At 48.1% G+C, this 21685-nt stretch overlaps 1 protein-coding gene across 12 annotated transcripts in view; it reads left to right on the top strand.

The window, feature by feature from the left end:
- Window positions 1-21685, top strand: part of NAV2 (neuron navigator 2) — a 397156-nt gene that overhangs the window by 105835 nt on the left and 269636 nt on the right. For 11 of the 12 annotated variants that reach the window (XM_045066131.1, XM_004752128.3, XM_045066132.1 and 8 more), the window contains exon 2: window positions 21253-21370. In XM_045066131.1, coding sequence (XP_044922066.1) covers window positions 21253-21370 — 118 coding nt within the window. Of the gene's footprint in view, window positions 1-2384; window positions 2556-21252; window positions 21371-21685 lie in introns of those variants that run through there. The other variant, XM_045066136.1, reaches the window with a different exon arrangement.

Genomic DNA, 21685 nt, shown 5'->3' with positions numbered 1-21685 from the left:
CTCCCTTTTCATGCTCACAATGAAGGTGACATTGATTTACAATTCAGTGGGTTGGAGCAGGGAAGGGAGGCTTCTATGGGTGGAAAAGATCAATTAAATGATTATCCCAGCTGCCACACACTAATGCCTTTCTTACTGAGTTTCAGAATCAGGAAGCAGAAGGCCACAGCATTTAGCCTTTTACAGGAAATCTAATTGCCAACTTTGTGATGCCAAGTTTTATTAGATTGGGAAAAGTCAGTCTCAGCGGCTGGCAGTTTCAGGCACTACAGAAAGCCTCCCACTGGCCACCTGGATTCAAAATGACTTTCTTTGCTTCCTTTGTGGGTGCTTTCACTGAGGTTTTATGAATATAACATAAAAAAAAAAAAAAGACTTATTTATTTGTTTTAAAGAGAAAGAGCAGGAGTAGGGAAAGGGAGTCACAGGGAAAGGGAGAAAGAATCCCAAGCAGACTCTGTACTGAGTGCAGAGCCCAACCTGGGACTTGATCTCAGGACACTGAGATCATGACCTGAGCTGAAACAGGAATCAGGTGCTTAACCGACTACAGTGCCCAGGTGCCCCTGAACATAACACTTTTGCAGTGTATCTCTTTCTGTGATCTTTATCTGGGCTCTAGGAGCTGGGACTTAAAGCCTGGCCAGCAGTCAGAATTATATATTGGTGACAGCAGTCACCAGTGCCCAGGGGTAGGCACTGGGCTCATGGCTGGGGCTTCTAACACTGAGTAAAACCAGAGATCCTTGCTGTCGATAAAGCCCCTCACCTGGAATGTTCTTCCCCTAGATCAGTGGGTCCCAAGGTGTAGTGTGTACAAGAATCATTCAGGGAGGTTTGTTCAAACCCAGACTGCTGGGCTCACCCCTCAGAGTTTTGGATTCAGGCGATCTGGAGTGAGTCCTGAGCATCTGAATGTCTAACAGGTCCCCATGTGTTGCTGCTCCTGCTCTGGGAGAACCACTGCACTTCATGTGCATGGCGGTTTTCTTCTTACCAGTTAGGTCTCTATTTAAATGTCACCTCCTTAGAGAGGCCATTCCTGATGGCTCTACCATAGCATCCTTCCAGCCCTTGCCACACATTCTCTACTGCATTTTCTTTATAGTATTCGTCATTCTCTTGTATTAGCTGGCTTGTGAGTTTATTGCCATTTTGTCTCTCTCTCCCACCCCTCGACCTCCATAGAATGAAAGCCACGGGACAGCACTTTCTTATTTACCGTTCAGTCCTCCAAATCTAGAAGAGTATCTGCTACAGAGTACTACTAGCTCAGTAAATACTTAAATGAATGAAATCCTCACAAGCATAGTGAGTGTTATGGAGAGGCCAAGGATGCCGGGGGAGGATGGAACAGGTAGACCTCAGGTGGGGCAAGGACATTCCACTGCCTCCTACCCAGAGCAGTTTCTGGGTGTGGCGGTAACACCTATTTCAAACACTGCACACCAGTGTTTTTCTTGCAAGGTTATAGGCCGTGGGATTTGTTGGGAGATCACGGGAGTCCGCTTTGGATTTAATTGTTCCATAGTCTTTCTATGGTCCTGTCCACAAAAAAGGCCACCTCAAGAGCAGACCAGAATTTCCTCAGGCAGGCAACCAGCCCTTCCTTGTACAAACCAGTCCGCTAAGTGGCCAGGTCCCAATCACCCGGCTTAGCAGGAAGCAAGGCCAGAAATGGGCTGCTTCTAGTGATCTCCTTCCTGTGTCTACACTTGTCCACTCACTGAGATCTGGAACCCACGGCTGTGCGGGTGACCAGATAGCCTTTTCAAAAGCTCAGTGAGGTTGAGTAAAGGCTCACACTCTCTTGCTTTGCAGGAGTAAGACTTTGGGGTGGAAACATGCAGAGTCTTCTCCTTTATCAGGCTTTCAGAGAAACAGGAGGACAGACACTCTTGTTCCTCCCAGAGAAATTGTCAGGCAAAAGATGAGCCATGTGTTGGCACCACGCACAGACAGAGTTTGTCCAAACCCCACTTGAGAAGATGAAAGCATATCAGGTCTCTGCCTCTGTGTGGCCCCAGCAGCCACTGCCTGGCTGAAGGGAGGCCTGTGCAGCCCCACGGGCTCGAGCTTTCTTGCTCGGCCTTTGCCAAGCACGGGCAAGCGGGGAGCGATCCCCCAGGTTTGTTTGCCTGGTACAGCCAAAGGAACCGTGATTTATTTCTCTCAAGCGTGTCATGAAAATGTAAGCACAGAGAGTCAGGTTATTTTGGAGGGCGAGGAGAATTGGGTGGGGGAAGAATCACAGCGCTCTACAGTCAGGGCCGAGGGCCAGAGGGCGGCTCAGCAGGCCGGGGTAACCTAAGCTGCCGCTATTCAGGAGGTGGCCTGTGTAAGAAAATCTGACCGCAGCGGGAGCGTGACTTCAGCTAAAATTAACCTTCGAGGCTTCACACGCCTCCACAGTGCTTTGAACTAGACGCCCGGAGAGGGTGCTGGCTGGTGGCTCCCCAGACTGCGCGCCCGAGGGTCGAGCCATGCCTATAAGCATCAACTTGTGGGTTCCTGCCCGGGGCCAGAGTCGGGACTCCTGCGACCATTACAAAGCAGTAAGGAACCTGGATGGCGCTGGCGGAGTCTCTGGGGAGGGGTGATGAAGTTTGTTTGAATCAGGCTGGTGGAGACAGATGGTTGTAGGTTGTTTTCTCAGCTAGGTAGGAGCACAAGGGCTCCGTGGGGGGCTTTTCAATTGTGGAATGCTTCCCTGAGCTCCCTGCAGTTAGAGCAGGTAGAGAGGATTTGTCTGGAAGTTGTTGACGGCCTTAAAAAATACAGTTGCATAAGCCAACAGGTGTGGTGTATTTTCTCAACTGTGAGCCTCAGCAGGTGCAAATGGGGAGAAAAAGATTGACCTCTGTTAAGGGTTTGCGTAGATTACAAGCGTATTCTAGAGGGCACTGTAGAAAGGATTTATTCTGGGGCTATGTGAAGTCCCTTCTCATCCTGCGAGGCCTAGGAAGGGCGCTGCTGACCTCCCATCCCTGGCCAGGGCTACCCTCATGGGACTTTCCAGCTAGCTAGCGGCTGCCTCTGTGGCTTGCCTCTCACTGTGCGGAATCGGTGTGAGAGCTTGCCACACAGAGCCAAAAGGCAAGATTTTTTTCCTGTTAGGCCTCCTTCTCCTTCAGCCCTGGGGTCTGTGTGACACTGGGGCTGGCGGCAGTCCAGATGCTCGTGGTGGAGTGGCTCTCTGGTTCGACAAGCAAAACGGTCACTGTGATATGGTTGCTTAGTTTGCAAAAAGCAAGGTAGCTTATCTTCCCGCCCTGCCCCTACCCCGACGTCCTAGGCACCATTCATGTTATAAGGTTTCGGAAGGGCTCATATTTCCAGGCGGAGTGTGCGTCTCCTCTTTGCTTAATGATTGCCGCGTAGAACCGACTCTGGAGTGGTTCACTGTTAAACGCGTATGCCCCCAGAACATTTGCTTAGGTGAGCAGGTGTTCTGTGTTGCCCTTTCCTGCAAAAATATGCTCAGTGTATGAATGGCATAAATGATGTAGGCCAACTCACTGTGCAGTCTAACCTTTTGATGCAGTTTTGAGGCCATTTTCCAGGTGAACCCAGCGACTGAGCTCTCTGAATATTTTCATCCTCCTGTTGTCTCCTTCCTCCGTCGTGTTGGCTCATTTAAAGGTGGAAGGCGGCTGGGGTTCTGGACGCTGGTGTGTCTTTTGCTTTAGGTGTCTAACGCTACCCAGGCGAAGCGCGATTAATGGGGAAGTCTTTGGATTATTACTATTTTTTAGTAATAATCCAGGATCTAGACTCCCTGCCCTGTGGAGGAGATTCCTTTTGAGGTAGGATGTTAAAAATAGACGTTCCAGTAGAGGAAGCTACGGTCTGTGGTTCTGTGCTTTGATGAACACATCTCATAGACTGCCCGGGGATTTCTGTCTCCTGCCGGACCTGGAGAGACACCGACCTCCAATTTCTATTTTCCCTGGAAGAGAAGACTCTCCAGTTTGGTCCTAGAACTTCCTCCCTGTCCTGGCTGTCCAGTGACTTGGCGTCGTTTTCATAACTGCCGTGGGACCCCGGGGATGGCTGGGCTGAGTTTGAGTACCTGGGCTGCAGTGCTCATGCTAAATTTTGTCCAGCTGAGGTCTCCCCTTCCCCATCTGTAAAATGGGAACAACGTGGCATGGCTCCGGGATGTCTGTGAAAGAGATTCACCGTTTGTGAGCACTGCGGACAGGAGCCCGGGGGCCCTGCTGTAGTCATGAGGACTTCATTCATCTTGAGATGAATCAGTCGGGGTTTTCTTCCCCGGACCTTGTAGAATAAATAGTATCTTTGTGTTCTGGGCCAGGTTGTCCCCTGCGGTAGGGGAGATGCCCTTCTTTCCTGGCCAGCTTGGTATCTGGTAGTCTTGCTAGTAAAGGCCTATTATAAAAATACAAAACACAAGAAACCTGACGTGCCCCAGGCCTGAGTGCTCAGACACCTGGGCTTGGAGAAGGGCCCGAGGCATAACGGCCATGTCTACCGTGGCCAAGTGTCTTGGCCATGCAGTTGCTGAGAAGGGAAAGAGCAGGGTAATGCCAGCCACTGCTGGGAACTGCCGACCTCCAGATAGTTGAAAGCCTGGGTGTCTTTCCCACAAATGGCACAGCACTGTCTTGGCCAGCACCCTGCCCAGTGGGACGTAGCTCTGACCATCGGTGAGGATGTCAGACCTTCTCGGGCTCCCCTGGGCCTGGTGACTTCGAGTACTTGGGCCTTCTTTGTTCTTTGAGTATCTGTGTGTATGCTCACAGGTGCATCATTTTTTTTTTCCCTCCTTTGATCCTTAGTCTTTTTTTTTTTTTTTAAGATTTTATTTATTTATTTGACAGAGTTCACAAGTAGGCAGAGAGGCAAGGGTAGGGGAAGCAGGCTCCCTGCTGAGCAGAGAGCCCGATGTGGGGCTCGATCCCAGGTCTTGGGATCATGACCTGAGCCGAAGGCAGAGGCTTTAACTCACTGAGCCACCCAGGTGCCCCCTTAGTCTAAGTTTACACTAGGTACTATGATTTTCTCCCTTTTACAGATAAGGAAACTGAGCTTGAACTTAAGCGACTTACCTGGATCTGCATACGTTAAGAGGTGAAGCCAGGGTGTTAAGAGATCAGCTGAGGCCTAGCAAGCATCTGAACGGCTTATTTGAGCAACAACAGAAAAATCGATTACAATCAGACTGTGTCCAATCTAGCGCATGGAAAGGGTCCCACAGGAGCTTTACAAAGTGACTTCTATAGGCAGACGGGAGTGGGATCAAGGAAGTTGATCAGGCAGATTACCCAACTAGTGCTGATCAGGTGATTCCTGACTGGCTGGTTTAAGATGCCTTTTCTGGGAGAGACAAAATTGTACTTAAGTCCCAGTTTGGTGATGCGGGGCTTAGCATAAGCGACTCCATTTTGGGTCCATTGTCTTGTTTTCAACAAGAGTTTGATCTGACCTCTCACTTGCAACCACTGTACAACATTTTCTCCTTGGTATAGAGACATTCTTGGAAGTTATCTTTTTTTTTTAATATTTATTTATTTGACAGAGATCACAAGTAGAGAGAGAGGAGGAAGCAGGCTCCCTGTAGAGCAGAGAGACCGGTGCGGGGATCGATCCCAGGACCCTGAGATCATGACCTGAGCTGAAGGCAGAGGCTTTAACCCCTGCGCCACCCAGGCACCCCTCTTGGAAGTTATCGTTAATGTGTTAACCATAAACCTGCCTGGTAGCAGGGGCGGGGGAGAATAAGGAGACCTGCTCCATTTACTTCCCAGGACCCCTATCCAAGGTGTTCCACCTCCCTCTTTTTCTAGGTGAAACTAAAGGAGGACCCCGCCACCTTGCTTTCCGCTCTGCCTTCAATCACAGCCCCTCCCGCAGGAAAGGGGACAGCTCATACCTCATGCACCGGGGTTCCTCCCTGGATGGCTTCTCCCAGATAAATCAGGCTGCTCTGTAGTCTCAAGAAACCTGACCTGGGGTTAGTCCTTAAACTGTCGCCCACGACTCAGGCTTCCTGCGCAAGGGGGCATCCTTAAATAATCAACAAGCATGCAGATGGTTTGCACTGGGTGTTGTGAATTTTAATAAGCAATCTACAGGTTAAATAGCCACCCACCCACAGTGGTCCAGGATTGGCCCTAAGAAACCCAAATGAAAACAACAAACCTTTTTACCATTACCAAAAAAAAAAAAAAAAAAAAAAGGCACTCTCTCTCAAGTTTGCGAGAGTGATTACAATTAACTCACTTCCATCTCTGGCCTTTAAAGCACTGAGGTCCCCACTGGAGATGTAAATGTTAGCTGGGAACGGTGACTCTCACCTTGGCAAAGCTGCAGGCCTGGCACCTAGCAAGCCTGATGGAAGGGGAGTCAGGTGAGTTTTGAGCACCTGGGTCAGGCTGAGGACCTGGTCAGGCTCGCTGTCTGGGAAGGGGGAGAGGGAGACCACTGTGAGCAGGGCCAGGTGGGGGTGGGGGTAGGGCGAGGATGGAGTCAGTGTGGGGGGCCCAGGAGGAGTTAGGTAGCTGTGCAGCACCTTAAATGTTAGGGCGACCTTCACCGAAACCCAGGAGGCGTGTGCGGGAGGAGGGGCCAGGCAGCCCAGAGAGCCTTTCAGGGGTGTTCCTGGAGCAGCTGCCCCAGGGCCAGTTCCCCGTGAGGTGCTGCAAAGGGACACCATGACCTCACCACTTACCCACTTGGCCCTGTGGACAAACCTCCTCACTCTCTTTCCCGGGGAGTAACCTAACCTTGGCTGCAACTCACTCTGCCCCTTCCCTTCACCCCCTGGGAGACAGGACTTGGCACTTCTTGGCCTTCCTCGGAACGATTCCACTTGCCCTAGAAAGCACCAGTAAGAGTATAGATTTTATTGAAGATTTCAGGGGGAAGCTTTTTGATTGTGTACAGCTGCATGAAATGCCTCCAGACTTTTGCCTCCCACGGCATCGTTCCTCCTCCCACGCCACAGCCTCTCCTCTTCCCAGCGTCCTGGGTTCCAAATCTCTCTTAAAACCTCCTTGAATTCACTTTTTCTCGCGCAAAGCCTTTCAGCTCAGTCTCCGCTCCCCCGACATTTGCATCCTGTGGCTCATTATTCTGTATAACAGCGAAACCTCCTGGGTGGGGGATGGGAGTGAGTAAGGGCATTTTCCCCACGTCTCACCTGTGTATGGCCAGTGGCATTTTTAATGATTGAGTTTTCCAAGGGAAAAATCCTGCTGCGCACTGGGGTACCTCCTGCGGCCAAGGCTGACTTAAATCTACCAACCTGTCCTCTCTGAATTGAGCTGGGAAGAGATGGACTATAGTACACCATTATATACTGTTTCCTTTCTACAGATCTTATAGAGGTAAAGAACCGCAAGACCATAAACAACAGCAAAATGTCATAAAATAGGAAGTGATGAGTTTTGAGTAGTACCACCTTTAGGAAATTTAATTGTTTTATATAATTTTTCAAAAACCTCTATAGTTCTGGAAAACCCCGATGACTCTGTAATGACATGAAGCTGAGCATTGCTAGCTTTGCAGCTGCAGACGAGTCGGGGATAGATAAAGGGTTGCAAGGAAGTTCTTGGGGTTGGGAGAAATGTTTGTGACCTTGATGGTAGCGATGGTTTCATGGGTGTCTGTAGGTTAGAACACATCCAGTTGCACAGTATATGCAGGTCGTGGTACGTCAATTAAATCTCAGTGAAGTTGGAAAGGAATTTTAATTAAACAATTTTAAATGTTTTTCAGACTGCTCAGCTTTCCAAGTTTAGCTTAAAGATACACGAGAGTTACATTTTTGCTTCATGAATTTTCTTTAAGTTATGGGGTCATGAATGATTTGCCTACACATTTATTTTTAGGAACATACAGTGCCATATATTTAGGGTTGAGGATAATATAAAAATAATTCAATTTCAATCGGCCTCATTTCCACTATAAATTTAGGATTGTATCAGATCACTACAGATTCTTTTTATCACCGATTCTGTCATTGTAACGGTGGATAAAGTAGTCTTTAGGGATTCAGGATCACCCCATAAAAGAACACGAGAGAGACTAGGAATATCTAATCCCGGAGATCATATTAAACCTTTTGAGAATATTTTGAATAATTTTAAGTCGACTTGGAAACATGAAGTTGAACACCTAAGAAACTGCCCAAAGATGAAAACCCAGTCTTTGACTAATATTTTATTCTTTGATTTATTTAAACCAAACAAAACTAGCTCACCCATTCTGCCCCAACCTCCAATCTCTGGCAAACCCTAATCAGTTCTTTCTATGAGCTTGTTTAAGATTACACTTAGAGGGGCGCCTGGGTGGCTCAGTGGGTTAAAGCCTCTGCCTTCGGCTCAGGTCATGATCCCAGGGTCGTGGGATCGAACCCCGCATTGGGCTCTCTGCTCAGCGGGGAGCCTGCTTCCCCTCTCTCTCTGCCTGCCTCTCTGTCTACTTGTGATTTCTGTCTGTCAAATAAATAAATAAAAAATCTTAAAAAAAAAAAAAGATTACACTTAGAGGAGAGAGAGATGATCTGGTATTTGTCCTTCTGTCTGACTTATTTTACTTAGCATAATGTCCTTGAGGTCTGTCCGTGTTGTAACTAATGGCAAGATTTCATTCTTTTTTGTTGCTGAATAGTACTTCTGTGTGTGTATCACTGGTTCTTTATCTGTTTATCCGTTGATGGACACTTAGCTTGTTTCTGTATCTTGCCTATTATAATTAATGCTGACGTGAACATGGGGGTGCAGTTATCCTTTCAAGTTAATGTTTTTATTTCTTTCAGATAAATACCCAGATGTGGAATTGCTGGATCAGGTGGTAATTCTATTTTTAATATTTTGAGGAAACCCCACGCTGCTTTCCACAGTGGCTGCACCAGTTGGCATTCCCACCAACAGTACACAGCTGTTCCCTTTCCTCCGCATCCTCACCAGCACATATTATTTCTTGCGTTTTGCTAAAAGCTATCCTAACAGGTCAGAGGTGAACTCTCAGTGTGATTGTGATTTGCATTTCCCTGTTAGTGAATGGTGATAAGAATCATTTCAAGTACCTGTTGGCCATCTGTGTGTCATCTTTGGGAAAAAACGTCTCTTCAGATCTTCTGCCTTGTATTGAATTAGATTCATTTTTTTTCTTATTGAGTTTTATGAGTTCTTAAGAGATTTTGGATATTAGCCCCTTATGAGATATGTGATTTGTAAGCAAAATTTGTATTTTGTAAGCAAAAATTTTCCCCCATTTGGTAAGCTGCCTTTTTGTTGATGGTTTCCTTTGTGCAGAAGCCTTTTAGTTTAATGTAGTTTACTTGTTTATTTCCTTTTTTAAAAAATTTTTCTTTTATTTATTTATTTGACAGAGATCACAAGTAGGCAGAGAGGCAGGCAAAGAGAGAGAGAGGAAGGGAAGCAGGCTCCCTGCTGAGCAGAGACCCTCATGTGGGGCTCAATCCCAGGACTCTGGGATCATGACCTGAGCCGAAGGCGGAGGCTTAACCCTCTGAGCCACCCAGGCACCCCGTTGTTTATTTTCTTATTGAGGTGTAACTCACATACAATATTAGTTTCAGGTGAACAACATAGTGATTCAGTGTTTGTATACATTGCAAACTGATGGCCGCAGTAAGTCTGGTGATCATACAGTCTGGATACCATACAAAGTTAATGCGCTATTATTGGCCGTATTCCTCACAATGTACCTTACATCTCGTGACTTAAGTGCAAGTTGGTATTTCTTGATCCTCCTTCACCTGTCTACCCCCTTTCCCCTTATCTCTGGCAACCACCAATCCATGAGTCTGCGTTTGTGTTTGCTTTTGTTGCCTTTGCTTTTGGTGTCGGAGTCAAGAATCATTGCCAAGACTTACGGCAAGGAGCCCTCCTCCTTGTTTTCTCCTAGGACTTTTATGGTTTCGGGTCTTATGTTCAAGTCTTTAATCCATTTTGAGGTACTTTTTGTGTCTGTTGTGACAGTGGTCCAGTTTCCTCCTTTTGCTGTGGCTGTCAAATGTCTGTTTTTATGCCAATACCACACATTACTCTAGCTTTGTGATGTAGTTTGAAACCAGACTATGTGATGCCTCCAGCTTTGTTCTTTCTCCAGAGTGCTTTGGCTCTTCAGGGCCTAGTGTGGTTCCATACAAATTTTAGCATTGTTCTAGTTCTGCGAAAATGTCCTTTGAATTTTGATAGTAATTGCACGGAATGTGTATATTGCTTTGGGGAGTATGGACATTTTAACCGTATCTTCTCAATCCATGAGCATGGAATATCTTTCCATTGGTGTCTTTTTCTTTCTTTCTTTTTAAATATTTTATTTATTTATTTGACAGAGATCACAAGTAGGCAGAGAGGCAGACAGAGTAGGGGGTGGGAAGCAGGCTCCCTGCTGTGCAGAGAGCCCAATGCAGGGCTTGATCCCAGGACCCTGAGATCATGACCTGAGCTGAAGGTAGAGGCTTAACCCACTGAGCCACCCAGGTGCCCCACCATTTGTGACTTTTTCAATTACTTAAGATTTTATTTATTTATTTAAGAGCACAAGGGGTAAGGGAAGAGCAGATGGGGAAGAAAAAGGTGGGGGAATCTCAAGCAGACACCATGCCAAGCAAGAAACCCTATTTCAGGCTGGGTCCCATGACCTGGGATCGTGACCTGAGCCAAAACCAAGAGTCTAGTACTTAACCGACTGAGCCACCCAGGCACCCGACTTTATCCATTTTTTTCATTAATGTCTTGTAGTTTCCGGTATACACATCTTTTCACCTTGGTGGTTAAATTTATTCCTAAGTATTTTATTGTTTTTGATGCAATCGTAAATGGTACTGTTTTCCTAATTTCTCTTTCTTCTATTTCCTTATGAATAAGGGCTATTTTTAACAACCAACTTGCAAATTCCCCTAAAATTGGGTCATCAACTCTCCTGAGCCTTTATGAGTCTACTGCAGTGGACCATCAGGTGTTTTGTGTCTGTGTGTGTGTATTTGTATCTTGTTAGATAGCACTTACATGCCCCCGTTAAGTGGGTCCTGCTCCTATGCTCCTGGAAACTGTCTCAGCGGAATGTCTCCCACCAGCTCCCGTCCTGTGCCTTGCGCTCTGTCTGGTCTAAAAGCTACAGGAAACACCGTGGTGATTTCATGGACTTTATAATCTAGGCAGTGAAGGGGAACAGATCCATTCATCCATTGTGCCTATCCATCTGTCCATTCACCTCTCCGTATACTCACTCATCTATCTTTCTCCTGCCCACCCACCCATATGTCCACCCATCTGAACGTCCACCAGTCCGTCCCTTCATTTTGCTTCCGTTCACCCACCCATTAAGTCAATACGTGCCTGTTTACGAAACCCCTGTGGTGTGTCGGGCATTGTGCAAGTGTTCCCAAGATGTATAAAACTTGTGCTCGACTCTGGGGACGCTGGGACTGGAGACAGGTGAATCCATTGTTATAAAAGCCACCATAAAAAGCATGTGCAAAGTGCTTTTGGTCCAAGAAGAAGGAACCAGTAACTCCATGTTTAGGGTGAAAAGTGGGTTGGGAATGGCTTTATAGGGACTGACCCTGGGTCTGGGTTTTAGGATCCTGAATAGGCATTTGCCAGGCAGTGGGGGAGTGACAGCACCATGCGCGGAGAGGACTATGTGTGCATTGAATGTAGGGTTTGGAGAGCCGGCGTATGAGACTTTTGAAGTGTGAGGACCCCAGAATTGTCAAGAAGGGGCAGAAGGCTGGCAGGCAGTTTTCCTTTCTAGGAGAAGGGATCATCCTACTAAGTAGGGGGGATGAGGGGATGAGGGAGGACATGCCCAACCAACAAAACCCAACCCACCAGCAGGGACTGAAGCTTAGCATGGCCTGGAGCCTGTGGTGTGAGCCGTGGACCAGAGGTGTTTGTAGTTGGGGTCGTGGAGACAAGCCAGGAAAGGAAACAAATGTTTAAAGGCAGCACCTGTGTACCAGGCCCTGTGCTAAGCATGTTAGAAACCGGTCTCTTCTCACAATAGATACAACAGTCCCTACCATGAGTAACAGGTGAAGCGTCCATCTGCCAGAAGTGGAAGCTGAGGATTGGAGAGAGGTGGCTTGCCCGTGGTCATGGAGCCTCCGTGGGCTCTGTGTCCAAACACATGTGGGGTTTTTGAGGTCCCTTCTCTACGTACTATCCTCTCAGGCCTATGAAGAGGAAATGGAAGCGTGAGAGGTCACACAGGTTTCTGAAGTCTTGGTTGGGCCTGGTGGGGCCGAAAGTCGTGGGAGGCCTCTGCCTGTTGAGTGGAACTGAGGCCTTTGGGCTGGTTTGGGGGTCCGGGAGGCACCATCTCTGATACCCTTTACCTGTAGTCTACAGCTGAGGGGACTGTGGACGTTGGGAGGGTGGATAGAGGCTACTACAGAAAAAGTCCATTTATGAACAGAGTGGAGAGAGGCCCAAATCCTCACTGAGGTGGTTAGCCCCTCAGGGGTGGTTGCCCTGCCAGGCATCTCTGAACAGTTGTTGTGGTGTTTGGGAGGTTTTCTGTCAAAAAGGGTGTTTGTGGCAGCCACCCCAACCTCCTGGAAGGGCCTGAGTCCCCTCGTAGCTACCGCAGAAGAATATGTATGGTTAGTTAGTAATAAGCATAGGAAGGGGGAGAAAATACTAGAGAACTTTCTGGTGGACTTGGACCCTGGGCTGTCTCAGAGCTACCAGGCTCATGGTTGAGCGTGGTTCTGACCTTGCTCCTGGGGCTGCCCCGGGTGAGAGGAAGTACCTTAGAGGGGACCCCACCGGGCTCTGACACACCCAGTAAGCATTCCAGTCTTGTTCCTTATGTGGCCTCATCTGACTTTCCAGGGAGGCCCATGAGAGACTGGAATACACATTTTACTGTTGTGAGCTGCGGTAGCTGTGGGCAAGGCTTCCTGGGTCAACTGGGGTGTCCCTTACTATTAGCTGTGTGAGCTCACCTTCTAGAGCTTCTGTTTTCCAGTATATGATGGGGAGATGATCATTCGCTGAGTCAATAAATAGTAAGCACCTATTGCATGCAAGGCACTCTGCTAGATGTTTGGGGGAAATGTGGTGAGTAACACAGAATTTCTGTCCTCTGGGAGCCGCTCCTCCAGCGGGGAGAGAGTGTTGATGAGATCACAGGTGTGGGACACTTGGCACCCAGGAGGCCCTCAACAAAAACAGGCACCCTCTCGTAGTACGGGGTCTGATCAGGTGAGGAAGTGAGGGGTATGTGCTCTGTGTCCTGTAAAGTACGGTGCAGAGCAGCTCTGGTTCCAGGAGAACAGAGTGGCAAGCAAGGGAATCCTAGGCCTTATGTCATGGAGTGGGATAAGCAGAAACCCACGTGCTCCTCCTTGAGATCTCCCCAGTCCCTTCCAGCAGGTTCACCAGCCTCGTTTACTTTTCTGAAGCCACCCTTTCAAAACCTCTGGAGCCAGTGTGTGTACTCACCTGCAGCTTCCCGTGCTCCTGACAGACAATGCCACCATTGTATTGCCGTGGGACTGTTCCCAGGCCTTTCCCTTGGGTCTGCTACACAGGGTCCCGGGCCAGCCTTGCCCTCCTCCAGACTGGAAGAACCAGGGGCACCTTACTCCTGAGCATTTCCCGATTCAGAGAGAGTCACACAATGGTAACATGTTACATTGGCATTTCAATTTTTACGGTCGTGATGCTGCTGTGACACCATGTTTGCTTTGTGCTGGGGTGACATAGGAAAGCGTCAGCTCCCCCCTCTGAGATCTGCGGGTCCTGAGTGACAAGCAGCCAGCTCTGTTCCCAGGGGCAGGAGAGTGTGACACTGTAATGGCTATGATGGGGTAAGCCTTGCTCTTTCCCCACATTGCCAACACACGTGACCTTCTGTGGAGTGTGGTTCCTGTGGGGGCCTCTCCATAGAAGCCTGGCGTTTCTAGGAGCCAGAGTCACTGCTTTAAAACCCTGCATCCATTTCCTGGGACATGGGGGGATTTCTGCTCATGGAACCTCCCCTTTCTCATCTGTAGAGAGGGCAATGAGATCTGCCACGAGAGTAAGTGGGGCATGAAAGGAATCATTGTTTGCAAAACTCCCATTGTAGGTGACCATCTTCATGCTAATTAGAATCATGACCAACATACCCTGTGCCAGGCACGGTGAGATTGTCTCCTTTCAACCTCAGAATAACCTGAATCGGTGGTTGATTCTTTTTACAGATAAGGAAATTTAGCTCAGATGGTTTAAGTATTTTGCCCAGGAGAACTCTGCCAGGAAGTGATCGAGGCAGGGTTGGAACGAAAATGGTCTGATTCTAGAAGTCTTTCTTTTACTTGACTCCTTGTAGACCTTTGACCGATGGGAATTCTTATCCTCCGCAAGCCTACAGCATGAGCAGGACCCAGCATGGGTGGGGGCTCAGACAGCATCGGCCTAATGCATCAAGGTTTGCATGTGGCTCAGAAGCAATTTATCTTGACTTGATATTCACAGTTCAAGTAGGAGTAAGGATGGTGCCAGGATGTGGAGGAAGGTAGAAATCCTGAATAATGAAATCCAGCAGTGGGCTCCTCCCTCCCAATGCTTCAGTCTTCTGTCTTGAGAAGGATATATATTCCTTGGTATTAAGAAGTTCCTGTTACCCATTCTACACGTATGTTACATGTTTGTTGAGTGTTGAGCCGGCAGTATTATTCTGCATGTGCTCAGGTGGGGATTGTAGAACTCAGTCATGTCTCACTCTGTGCTCATGGAGCCCAGCTTTCTAGCAGCCTTACCTGGCTGGAGATGGGCCCTAAAGCCTAGCAAACCTTGGAGCAGCTCAAAGGTGTGCCACAGAATCTTTCTACAAATGTATGTTTGTTGATGGAGAAGTGCTTTCAAGATTCTTGCTTGATTCATACCTAAAATTTACACCCAAAGGACTCTGGGCTCTTTTAAGGAAGGCTCAGTACACCTTAAGGTCATCCTGACATATGTCAAAATACTATAATTCATAGTAATGTCTGTGAGCCATCAAGAATAAGTAAAATTTGGGGGCACCTGGGTGGCTCAGTGGGTTAAGCCGCTGCCTTCGGCTCAGGTCATGATCTCAGGGTTCTGGGATCGAGTCCCGCATCGGGCTCTCTGCTCACCAGGGAGCCTGCTTCCTCCTCTCTCTCTCTGCTTGCATCTCTGCCTACTTGTGATCTCTCTCTGTCAAAAAAAAAAAAAAAAATCTTTAAAAAAAAAAAGAATAAGTAAAATTGGGTTAATTTAAAAAGCGGGAATCAAAATAATCCATTTAGGAAAGTTTCCCAATAGAATAGCTAAATATGTGTGGCTTTCAGAAATATAAACTCCCAGCAATCTAGAATGACTTATTCCCCCAAACTTAGATAGCCAGTGTTTATTAATTTGAATATTAATAACCACTCCTTATTTCATACTATGCGCTAGACGCTGGGTTAACCACTTACACACATGCTCTCATGTAGTAAGCCCGTATGTCCCCGCCACACAAGTGAGGGGCACAGATGCTCTGTGGGGCTGTGACTCACCAAGGCCACACAGCTGGTAAGAGGCAGAGCCAGCTCTCTGCCCTGGGCCGTGCCAGCTCAGGAGACTGACTACAGACACGCTGCCCTTGCAATTACTGCGGTCAATGGAAAAACCACACAGGACCTGAGTAATGCACCAGGTGGCAAAGATGGGCGTGGACAGAGAGTTCTCGCCTTTCAGGGTGGCCGTGACATGAGCACCAAGGATTCTGAGCAGAACCGGACTCTTCTTCACAGAAACCAGGTAGCGGGGCTGCTGGCCCGGCCTGGCCCCTGCTGTGCTGTGTGATCTTGAGCAAAGGACTGACTTCTCTGTGTTCCACTTTTTTCTCCACTGTGTGGGTGACACCATTTCCCCTATTTGATTGGTGGTTTTCGACGCAGCAGTTTTAAACAAGGCGGGGGTTCTTTGCCGTGTTCAGGTACTAAGTGAACACTCTGTATGTTGTGACAGTGTCCTTTTGGAACTTCAGAGCCATCGGAACTAAGCCATTTAACTGCCTACCGCCTTGTCGTGGGAATACTGGTTGATGTCATGGCCGAAGCCTGGAGCCAGACCTCTTGAATGGGGGCCAAACGGTAGCATTTCCTTTACAGCGGATTGACTGCAAACCACCTCCCAGGCTACTGATGGGTTTACTTTAATCTCCTCACTGGCACTTCCTTCTAAGAGATCTGTTTTGTTCTCTTTGTTCTGGAAAGTCTGTCCCGCAGGCCATCCACTGCCTTTGGGATCCATCCGGCTGTCCGGCACAGAGGTCCGCATTTGTGGCCGAGTTCTGAACGGCACCCACTTTCCGTGCAGTCGCTTTGTGAAATTGTTCTCCGGTTTCCTGGAACGCTACCCCCACCCCTTCCAGGAGGGCTAATTGCAGTGTAAATTTAGCAACATTCTTATCCCCGTTGATTTAACAGAGTGCAATTATTATCAGTTTTCTTGTTACAACTAATAATCGGGTTTTTTTTATTTCAATCGATCTGTCAAAATTTTCCCTCTTTGATTGCAGCCTCTGTGATACGGAATGATGGGGAGTTAAAAGCAAACAAATGACACACTCTTTGAAATTCTGTCAGGGGTAATAAGTGAATTGAACCAAATTCACTCCTCAGCTGTCACCGCCTTCCTTCCCTCTTTTATCTCTTCAAGCCTTTGACAGTAGCTTCTCTCCTTCACTGAGCACTTCGGAAGTATTGAGCCCCCAGTTAGAGGGGCTGAGGGGACATAGCAGGTGGCATAGCAGCAGACAGTGAGAGGAAGGAATCCGTGCAGAAGGCTCCTCACACAGTAGTGGGACGTTGTCCTAGAGCTTTGCTCTAGAATGATCAGATTTGGAGCTGGAGGCGGGAGCAGTGCTTGTGTTCTTTCCTACTGTGGGGTTCTTTTTCTGGTCCATGGCGACTAGAAGTTCACAGAACAAGGATCAGTGGGGTCCCGGGTAAGAGCATCAGCAGACCCCGGTTTCTAGAAGCGTGGGGACCGTGAGGCTCTGGAGCAATTGTTTCTGGAACCCTAAAGCTTGGACAGGAAGCTCTGTATGCGTTAGCCCTTGCTTAGTATCTTTAAAACACACACTGTGGCCTTTTTGCGAGGTGCCAAATCTGACGGAGCCTTTGACTACGGATATTGTGAGTTGATTTTCCAAGGGTGCCCCTTGAAAGAATGACACTCACTGCCTGAGCTACTAAAAGAGTGAGTGAGAGCGATGGGTCTGACTTATGTCTAGGCTTAGCATGGGCCCTGAAAACAGATTCTTACAATCAATGTGTTTTCTTGTGACTTCTTTAAAAAGTTGAGAGCTGGAGAGAGGGGAGGGGAGGGGACACTCCAGATAATTAATGATTCTTGTTGGATGGGTCCTGATTAATGAGCTTGAGCCACCGAGTGATTTATTTTCTCTGTCTCTTCCTCTTTGAATCAATAAAGAGATTTGAGAGTCTGGTTTGAGGATCTGCTGAGAGCCTACGTTCTTATCTCAAATGTAATCAGTTTCCCAGAGATTTGTCCTCTTTCTCTCTGTTGAGCTCAACCTGGCAACCACGTATTTTCCGACTGCCCTGTGTCCCCACCTTGGGAGGTGTTACTGAGCAGCAAAGATGGATGGGACACGGTCTCTGGCCACACCTGGCAGGAAGGGTGGGAAGGTAGTGCTAACGTCCATGTTACCTACAATCTCTGTGTCATGTGCAGCTCAGGATGCAGTTGGGAAATCCGGGGTGACTTCATGGAGGGGCTGACCTAGGAATTGAGCCTTGCCGGGTGACCCCAGGTAGAGGTACTCAGGCAGACAGAGATGGGGAGATGTGAGGTTGAGTTTTCCTGAAGGTGATCATAATTATTACTACTGAGCCTCTGGTATGGTAGGCCTCTTAGCTCCTTCAGTCCTTCTAATAGACTGGCCAGTCTTTTCTGCAAAGAGCTAGATCGTCAATACTTGAACCTTTGTGGGCCCAAATCTCTCTCTCACAGCCACTCAGCTGTGCCACCATTACACGAGAGCAGCTAAAGATGACAAGTGAGTGTGGCCGTGTTCCAGGAGAGCTCTGGTCACAAAAACATATGGTCACCTGGGTTTGGCCTGGGTCATGGACTACCAGGCTGTTTTATAAGACATTTGATATAATCCCCATTTTAAGGAAGGTAAAACTGAGATACAGAAAGGCGCATAGAAATTCACTTGCCCAGAACCGAGGGCCTGCTTGACTGGGTCATTTCTAAAGCCCATCCTTTTAACTTCCACATGCACTGCCTCCCCCAGAAGCGTTGGACATGATCTAGGGAAGAGTGGGTGGATGTTACTGCCTTGAAGAGCAGTGTGAAAAGTCTGAATTTAATTCAATGGGAAGCATGGTGCCGTTGATGATTTTTTGAACAGGTGATAGGATTAGAGCTAACAGGAAGGTTAAGCATGGTGGCAGATTCTGTGTCCTTTTATATAGATGAGCTCATTTCATCTTCCTCACAGCCCCATGATGTAGGTCGTATTCTCCCCATCTTATAAACAAGGACGCCGGGTCAAAGGGTGCAGAGGTAATTGGCATCGTGAAGGCTATGATTTAAAGCGAGCATGTTGATTTGAGACCTCCCCTCTTTACCATCCCACTCCACTGCCCCCACTTCCCGAGCCCCAGGGTGGGTCAGGCCAGGAACTTCAGTGAGTCTTCACGGCCACCTTCTCAAGGAGGCCTTATTATGCCCATTTTACAGCTGAATAAACGGAACCTCGCAGAAGTTGAGTAACTTGCCCAAGGGCACGCAGACAACAAGGGATAGAACTAGGTTTGGGGTTTTTATGTATTTTTAAAAATCTTTCAGTGAGAATGTAACTGAATAGAAGAAGGAGCCTAGAATCCAGAGGTGGGTATCATGGAGGAGATAAATGATTTGAATTAACTTTTGTGTTTGTATTCAGAGAAGCAACATGGTAGAAATGTCCAAGGGTTTCCGGCGCCCGGATGGGTTCAAATCCTGGCTGTGCCACTTACTTATAGCCTTGGACAAGTTACTGCTTTACCTCTCTACATTTCAAATTTCTGCTCTGAAAAAAAGAAATAATAATGTCTATTTCATAGGGTGAGGAGTAAATGTGCAAAATGTTTATACCAACAGATAAACATTTATAGGCATGTAGTAGGCTCTGTATGGTGGCTATTAAGTTCCTACTCTGCATTAGGCCTTTTTACCAATTTTTTTTTTAATTTTATTTATTTGGGGAAGGAGTAGAGGGAGAGAGACAAGCAGCCTGAGCACAGAGCCTGAGATCCCACGACCCTGAGATCATGACCTGAGCCGAATCACATCAGGCACTCAACTCACTAAGCCACCCAGGTGCCCCCCCCACCTTATATTTTTCTTTCCAAATGTCTGATCACTCAGTCCTCATAACAGCTGACAAGTAGATGGTATTGATCCAGTGTCACAGATAAGAACAACTAGCTTCAGTGCAGTTAAATAGCTTGCCTGAAATCCTACAGCCATTTGCCCACAAACACATACCGAGAACTAACGTGCTAATGCTGCAGGTACCTTGGAAACATCAAAGAACAACACAGATCCAAATCCCTACCCTGTGAAAACTCCAGAACTGGGACTTGAACCCAGGTCTGCCTTTTTTTTCCCCTCCCTTAACAATTTAATTTAGTGATCACTGGCGTTTAGGGTTGGCCATTTGATGATCATGCCTCACTTCCGTAGCTTTCTCAGTGCTTACAAAACTGAGACTGATCATGCTTGGGAGTCCTAGGGAGGCAAGTAACATGGATTTAAGGATGAGACAACTTGGACCCCGGTGTGGAGTAGCCCCATCCTACATTGGCCTCTTCAGCCGTGCAAGGGCAGACCAAGATTCAAGTTCGGGGCTAGGAGGAGACCGGGGTGTCTGTTCTCAGCTTGGGACGAAGCAGAAAGTGCAGCTCTGTCTTGCCCCATCTTGGGAGGAGGCTCTCCCCATCCCAGGTGGCATAGCCAGATCTGCAGCCTCCCAGAAGTCTCCTAGGCACTGGCCTGCTATCCCCATTCTGTGAGCCTCGAGGGGTGTCGCCCCATTGTGTGAGGTTATTCTGGGCTCCTTTGAAGAGCCAAGTGGAGGAGAGAGCGGGGGTGAGGGTAGGACTCCCACCGCTCTAGGAGTCACATGCAAGATCTCAGAGCAGGCTTGCTGGAAATACAACAACCCCCTCCCTAATTTGCGGGATACATCATATGACTTAGTATATGAACCTGTCACTGCTAATCCATGGGCCAGTCAAGGTGGGGTATACTCTTTGAGCCATCACTGTAGGCGGGAGAAAGGTGCTGTTATATGGGGCCTACACGTCGCTCCACAGACGAGCCGGAGGGAGGAGGAATCTAGGAATCTGTCGTGGAAACTATCACTCAGAATTGTTGACTTTTCCAATTTTGTTTGTTATTTGGCTTATTTCAGTTAGGGAGAAAGTTTTCATGCATTTTCTTATGCTTATCAAAGAAAAGATGCTCTTGTGGGGACAGGGCGGGGGTGGGGATGGGCAGGGTTGATTTCCTGATCCCATGGGTAACCCAGCCTCTCCCTTTCAGGCTGCTGCGCACACACCAGTGCTGTGTTTAAATATGTTGGAATTTGCTAGGTTTTTAAAATTATTACTAGTCACAGAATCCCAACAGTGGAAATGAGGCTTTTAAATTAAACCGATTACATTTGAGCTGATTGCAAGGTCGTCAATAACGCCACTCACACGCGAGTAATTGAAGGGCTCTGTGTTTGTGTACTTGGCTTCTTTACAAGGGACCCAGGCTCCTGAGAGCTTCGCTAACTCAATAGCCCTCCTCACCCTGAAATGGCCCATTAAAAGATGCCTGTTGGGTGGTAACCTCCCCATACGTTTTCTCAATAAAGAGAAAAAGATGGGAAGGGGGTGGTGGTGGCGGCGGAGTGGGGGGAGGCTTCTCTTGCATTTCGAGCCACCGCCTCTCAAAGCCGTCTGGAGCAGACTGTTTAGTTCTGTGTCCCCATCCCATTCAGGCCTTTGCATGCTTTGAAGCTTTCTTTAGCTTTTCCCTGCGCCTCGATGGCAGATCTCTCAATAGGCAAAAGCCCAGCTGAAAGGCCCCTCCGCACACGGCTCTGCATGTTAATGGCCCTGGCTGGCCTGGGACAGCACGCTGGTGGGACAGGGGCTGCTGCACAGGCCTCAGCAGCTGCCTCCGGCTCGGGGATGGGGTTTGAGTAGGTGGCTCAAGTTGCCTGTTTGCTTTCTTGCAGATCTATACGGACTGGGCCAATCACTACTTAGCCAAATCGGGCCACAAACGTCTCATCAAGGACCTCCAGCAAGATGTGACGGACGGCGTCCTCCTGGCTCAGATCATCCAGGTTGTGGGTAAGAGCGGGTTTTACATTGGGGACCGAAGACTTAGAGTGGAGACCTGGAAGGGGACGAGCCCGGATAAGGGACATGGAACACTGAAATCTCCCAGAAGAACACAGTGTTTCTGTCGCATGTGTTGACAGTTTACTTGATAACGTCTCCTGCTTGGGGAAGTGTGGATACCAGCTTGCTTTTCCTCTTGATGCTCTGAGAAGTAGGGCTGGAGGGGGTGCTGGTGGTCTGAGAAGGGCTCTCTGCCCCTTTCTTGTCCCCTGTCTTTTTGGTTCTCCCTTCTCAACCCGCCCCCCCGCCACCCCCACACCCCTC

Source organism: Mustela putorius, unplaced genomic scaffold (genome assembly GCF_011764305.1).
Source record: "Mustela putorius furo isolate JIRA1106 unplaced genomic scaffold, ASM1176430v1.1 tig00003859_pilon_pilon_pilon, whole genome shotgun sequence".
In the NCBI taxonomy this organism is placed as follows: Eukaryota; Metazoa; Chordata; class Mammalia; order Carnivora; family Mustelidae; genus Mustela; species Mustela putorius.
The sequence above is the reverse complement of the archived record's forward strand: the minus strand, read 5'-3'. Positions and strand labels throughout refer to the sequence as shown.